We start from the raw sequence: 6,357 nt of genomic DNA, 5'->3' as shown, positions 1-6,357 counted from the left end.
ATTATTATTATTATTATTATTATTATTATTATTATTATTATTATTATTATGTAATTAGAGCGTTGATCCCTGGAGAGCAGAGTTCGAATCCTCCCTCGGCCATGGAGACCCACATGGACAAGTCGCACTCTCTCAGCCTCAGAGGAAGGCCCTCTGAACACATCTTGCCAGAGAAACCCGCGATTGGGTTGGCCTCAAGGTCGGCATCAATCCGAAACCACTTGAAGATGCACAACAACAACAACAGACTGTGATATATGCTATATAGTGTACACACTCCTTACTTAGGAGTAACAGACTTACTCCTGAGGAGAGGAAGGAAAGTTGGATGGCGGCTGGTTGTCTTGGGGATCGGGTTCTTAAACCCATTTCCAATCTCTCTCGTTCTGTCTGTGTGTCTTTCTCACACAGAGATACACAAGAACACACAAATGTAAAAAAACCCGCAAGGCAGTGACTTAAAATTGCTCAGAGCCTTACAAAATCCAAGGGGACCAAATCTGACCAGAGGACAAACTTCCAGAGGATCATGTTCAGGAGGACAACAACAAACACTCACACACGCACACACACACAAAATCCTGTTGTGCAAACTTTTGGAGACCATAGGTCTCTGCCTCTGGCATGTTTATTCAGTCAAAATCAGATGGGGAAAGGAGGAGTATTATCCGCCTTATTTTTGGATTTCCAGGAACACCTTCCTCTCCAACATGCCTCTTAGTCCCAGTTCTCTCGCTTCTGTGTCTCTGGAGGGTCAAACTGTGGCAGAGATTTTGCCTAAATTGCGGGTCAATTGAGCACAAGACTCGCACCGGCCGCTTCCCACAACCTTCCCAGCTGCGACGATCCCTGACGCTTTGGAACTGGTTTAAATGTAGGGGAGATCCTGTCCTCCAAGGGAAGCAGCTCTTTCCCTCCATGGAGAGATGGGTGATCTGATCCCCTTTCCGGAGATTCTTCCTTCAACACGAAGAGCTAAAAATACTGGAGAATGCGGGGTTACTCGAAGTAAATCGCCTAGAAAAGAGGTGCTGGAATAAGCCTCTGGGGACCAGAGTTCGAATCCTCACTTGTCCATGGAAATTCACAGTAATCTTTCTCTGAAGATGCCAGCCACAGGAATGAACTCTGCTAGGACATGGCCATATAGCCCGAAAAACCCACAACAAACTATGGATGCCAGCCATAAAAGCCTTCGACTTCTCACTGGGTGTCCTGGGGCAAGTCACACTCTCTCAGCCTCAGAGGAAGGCAAAAGCAAAACCCCTCTGCCCAAATCTGGCCAAGAAAAGTCGGAAACGACTGGAAGGCACACGCCGCAGGAGCAACAGCAAGAAGAACAACGAAATATAGCATAGAGTTAAAAGGAGGGAAAGAAGATACGATCCCACCCGAAAATCGGGCCTCCTCCCATCCTCTCTCAAAAGCATCGCAGGATCTTGGACCAAACTCAAGGCATTCCCCTCCGGCTGCATCCACACTGGAGAAATAACCTGGTTTGGCACCGGTTTAACTGTCGTGGCTCAATGCTGGATGTACTCCTTTCTCCCTCCGTCTTTGTCGTTTTTAAACTTTGCATTTTGTGGATTTATTATTATTGTTGCTGTTGTTATTATTATTATTATTATTAAAGTTTATTTATGTAGCGCCCGACGTTTTGCACAGCGCTTTACACAATCACCAAAAACAAGAGAAGACCTGGCTACTGAGTACAGTCTAGAAATGTAATGACACCTTTTAATCTGTTGTAAGTCCCGAATTTCAGAAAAGTAGAGAAATAATAATAATAATAATAATAATAATAATGATAATGATTCATATTATTCAATTATTATTATTATTATTATTATTATTATTTATATCTCGACTTTTCTGCAATTCGGGACTCAAGGCAGCTTACAACAGATTAAAAGGTTAAACAGCAGAAAAATCGAGATATAATAATAATTCATATTATTCAATTATATAATCATCATCATCATGTATATCTCGACTTTTATTCAATTCGGGACTCAAGGCGGTTTACAACAGATTAAAAGGCGTGGTTAAAAATCCACAAAATGTAAAGTTTAGAAATGACTCCTTTCCGCCAAAGGTCCACATTTATTGGGGATACAGACAGAGGGATTTGCACTGCCGGCTCTTGGACAGGGCGAAGGCAAAACTCATTAATGGTTAATGTGTTTAAGTGATACTGGGTATTGTGTGCTTTCTTTTCATTGTAAGCTGCCTCGATTGTCTTCTGACAGAGAGGCGGGGTAAAAAATAAAGCTATTATTATTATTATTATTATTATTATTAGTTAAGGAAGAGGTGCAGAAATGGTTGGATTGGGGGACTGGTATAGGAGGAGCTTGTAATGTTGACTGTTCCCTCCATTGCCTCCCTGGAGTCCAGGTCGACCCTCTCCCCTCCCAAGCCCTCCCAGAGCCTCCATCTTGACACACCACCCGGGAGGTCCTGCCTGCCACCCCTACCCCTTCCCTAAGGCCAGGCCCAGGGTCACCTCCAGGGAAAGCCAAGAGGATCCCTAAGACCGACAGCAGTAACCCCAAAGCCATGGAGAAGGGCTCCTTTGGCCATCCAGCAGCATCCAGATTGTGCCCTTGCCATGCACTGCCCTCTTATAGCGCAGTAACCCTGATCTTGGCCCTTGACCCCCAGCAGATCCTTAACTCTCCTCCTAGCCTCTTGGGTCTCTGTTCCCGCTCCTTGCTGAGCTGAATGAGACTCCTTGAGATCCTCCAGTCAAGCTGCACCTTCACCCAGTAAATCTGTAATGAATTCCCCTTAGCATAAGGACTGGTAGTTTCCTTCCCTTGCTAACCTAAGCAAGTAAGCAACAACCATTGGAGCACAAAGACAGAAGATACTTTTTAATAAGTTATCATTCGTGCAAGGCCTCTATACTTTGCAGGTACAGAAAGCATAGTTACAAGACGTTCATTTCAGGCAAGCCAAAAGATAAGAATTACAAAAGCTTAGAATGATGCTCTAGCTAGCATATTTTCTGAGCTACTCACACTGAGATGGGATCTGCACCACCCTCTTATAGCACTGCTATTCCGCTTTTACTGCTCTGGCTGCCTCCTGTTGTATTCTGAGGCTTGTAGTTCACTGAGGTCTCTCTCTCTGGCTGAGAAGAAGGCTAAATGTCCCCCCTTAAACTCCCAGAATGCAAGAGGAGGCAGCCAGAGCTCTTAAAGTGCTATAAGTGACAATCTATAGGCTTTAACGTGGAAAGATAAACAGCCCAAGCCTAAAGCCAGGCTGCATCTCCACTGCAGAAATAATCCAGCTTGAAACCCTTTGGGTCTGAAACACCCACTGCAGAAAGCATCCTTTTTGAATTGCCCTGGCTCATTGCTAGGGAGCTGTAGTTTATTGTAGAAGCTCTCTGACAGAGAAGGCTCAATGGAGCACAAAAGACAGTTCCCAGAATCCCCTAACACTGAGCCAGGTTTTGTTCAAGTGGTCTTGGACTTGGATGATTTCTGTAGTGTGTTTTGAATCTGCCATGGCTCAGTGTGGCTTGTTTGGCCCTTTTCTCTGCCTAAATAGCAACATTAACAAAAGATCAACTCAGGTATGCATCAAGTGTGTGTCTTCTAGTCGCCTGAATTTCAAAGGGTTTTCTTAGGCAAGGAATACTCACAGGTGATTTTGCCAGTTCCTTCCTCTGGAATATAGACTACAGCACCTGGTATTCGCTACAGTCTCCCATCCAAGTACTAACTACAGCTGATCCTGCTTAGCTTCCAAAATCAGAGGGGGTCTAGTACCTTTAGAGTATACAGGCCCAGAACTCATGGGCCCAATGTATAAAATGCGACAAAGACAGACACTTTTAGTGCTCTGAGTTCTGGAGTTGGACTCTGGGAGAACTAGATTTGGAAACTCACTGGGAGACCTTGGGCAAGGCATACTCTCCCAGCCTTAGAGGAAGGCAGTGGCAAACCTCCTCTGAATCAATCTTCCCAGGAGAGAGTTGCCATAAGTCAAAACCGTCTTGACTGCGCAGAACACTTAATGAAGGAAAGGTTTTTTGTTTTCCAAAACCAACAAGGAGTCTCCTGGCCCCTTAAAGGCACATTTTATTTGGTATGAACTCTGGAGGACTGCTCCACTTTTTAAGATGCCAGAGGAGAGGCCTCTCAGCTGCATTCACACTGAAGAAATAACCCAGTTTGACACCACTTTAATTGCAATGCAATGGAATTGTGGGGTTCGTTGTGGCACCAGAGCTCTCTGATGGAAGATTTTTGCATCCTCTTTCCCCCTCATTAGACAGATAGGGATTTCCTGCATGCAAACCCCTCTCTCTCATCAAACTAACCATTCCCATTCCATTGCCGGTAATGGTATCCATCCCTACTGATTTCAACAACAGCAAAAGGCCAGTTTGCTCTAAATCCGATTTGCTCAATGATAATGATAAAAGCTGAGAGCTGGTAGAATGGTTGATTTGAGGGAAGATGCCGTCTAAGGACAGCTGGGTTGATCCAACCCTGCCTGCAAAACGTGGACTCCCCGAGTTAGTTATTGTTGTTGTGTGCCTTCAAGTTGTTTCTAATTTATGGCGAGCCTAAGACGACCCTATCATGGGGTTTTCTTGGCAAGATTGGTTCAGAGGAGGCTTGCCATTGCCTTCCCCGGAGGATGAGAGCGTGTGACTTGCTCAAGGCCACCCAGTGGGTTTCATGGCTAAGTGTGGATTCGAAACCCTGGTCTCGAAAGTCATAGGCCAACACACAAACCACTCCGCCCGTTTTAGTGAAGAATTTCCCCTTGGCTGCCATCCGAAATCTCCTTTTCTGGGCTTACTTCGGAGTAAATCGACCCACACCCAGGGTCCCCCTCCACTTCACAAGCTTGGCTTGCTACAGTTTGGGGATCATAGGAATTTAGCCTCCCAAAGTCACCAAGTCTTGCGCCTCATCTACCCTCCGATGATGAAAAACCTGTCCCGGTCTTATTGCCTCCGCGGCAACGGAGCCCAATGAAGCTACAGAGCTCGCCAGCCTTACTCTCGAGTAGGCCGCTTTGCAGTCGGGGCGCTTCATCAAGAAACAATATCCTCAGCTTGGGCTGCACGGTGATTTTGCAGCCAAGGCTCCCGGTTTAAGGCTTTGGGAGGCTCCCTCCTCCCGAAATAAAAGAAGCAGAGAGGCTCTGCTTAGGGTCTGGGGTCTTGAGAGGGGGCAGAAGTGTCGGGGGGGGACACTCCCCTGGAAAGAGGGCTGCCCTCCTCCTCTTGATAGCAGACGCCTCCTTTGCAAGGCAGATCCTGCTGCAGCTTCTGGCACGCTCTTGAGTTGGATCTAGAGTCAGAGTTGGCATCCTAGAGACCAATGGCCCCCAAACTGTGCCCTTGAAGGGGTTTTGGACTTCAGCTCCTAGAATCCCAGACTATTATCCAACATGGCTGAGGCTTCGGGGAGTTGAAGTCCAAAATCTCTTAAACTGTGTTTTGGGGACCACTGCTATAGATCCTACAGGCTCCACAGCAAGCCTCTCAAGTCATTCTCGGAAGATGCCAGCCACACAGCAGCTGGCGAAACCTCAGGAATAAACTCTTCCCGAACATGGCCACAGAGTCCGAAAACTCCACCAAAAAAGCGCCTGTCTAGGCTCAAGTCCTTGCTTACTACCAGCTCTAATGGGATGCAAAGGGAGCTTTCTTGTAGCATCTCTGTTTCCCCTCCTTTTTTAAATTTGTTTTTTGCTTGAAAAATATACAGCTTACTTACATTTGATTCCATCCATAATTTCCCTTAATCTTATTTTCCCTTGTATATATTTGTATATACGATGCAGGGTTGCTGATTTACCTTTTTGTGCTGCTACTTATCCTGGTCCTGAGTTTTTCCCATTTCTTTTGAGACTGCTGATCGGTTTTGCCGTCAATGAGCCTGGTCAGTTTGTCCATTGCTGCAAACTCGTTTAATTTTTATTAGCCATCCCTCGATTAGTGGGTCTTGTAGCACCTTTGAGACCTACAGAAAGAAAGAAGTTGGCAGCGGGAGAGGAAGCAGACCCAAGGCTAGGAAAGCTCATGCTCCCAACTTCTTCCATTCAGTCAGTCTAGACTCCTCCGACTCTGAAGGCCAGGGTTCCAAGCCATGAAACCTACTGGGGGTCACACTCTCTCAGCCTCAGGGATGGAAAGGGAGCTTTGGATCATTTCCCAGGCAAAGGCAATCTCCCTCTGAAGAAATCTCCCCAAGAATACCCCGTAATAGGAAGGTCGCATTTTAAGGTCGCCATAAATCGGAAAGGACTTAAAGGCACACAATGTCGGGCATGATCCACAACTCTATTGCCAGAAGACCCAGAAGGCTTGGCTCTTTTCCTGGC

The 6,357-nt window shown here is 46.2% G+C and overlaps 1 protein-coding gene across 3 annotated transcripts in view; it reads right to left on the bottom strand.

The window, feature by feature from the left end:
• The window catches only part of LOC121932230 (protein ANTAGONIST OF LIKE HETEROCHROMATIN PROTEIN 1-like), a 12,539-nt gene that overhangs the window by 5,399 nt on the left and 783 nt on the right, over positions 1–6,357 (bottom strand). Inside the window, exon 2 of one of the 3 annotated variants that reach the window (XM_042470735.1) lies at positions 5,832–5,996. The exons of the other annotated variants lie outside the window; for them this stretch is intronic. Within the exon in view, the coding sequence (XP_042326669.1) occupies positions 5,832–5,929 (98 nt within the window). The 5' untranslated portion in view covers positions 5,930–5,996. The remainder of the gene's footprint in view (positions 1–5,831; positions 5,997–6,357) is intronic. 3 annotated transcript variants of the gene reach the window in all.

This window comes from Sceloporus undulatus, chromosome 5 (genome assembly GCF_019175285.1).
Source record: "Sceloporus undulatus isolate JIND9_A2432 ecotype Alabama chromosome 5, SceUnd_v1.1, whole genome shotgun sequence".
Taxonomy (NCBI): Eukaryota; Metazoa; Chordata; class Lepidosauria; order Squamata; family Phrynosomatidae; genus Sceloporus; species Sceloporus undulatus.
Note: the sequence above shows the minus strand (reverse complement) of the source record. Positions and strands in the feature narration are given on the sequence as shown.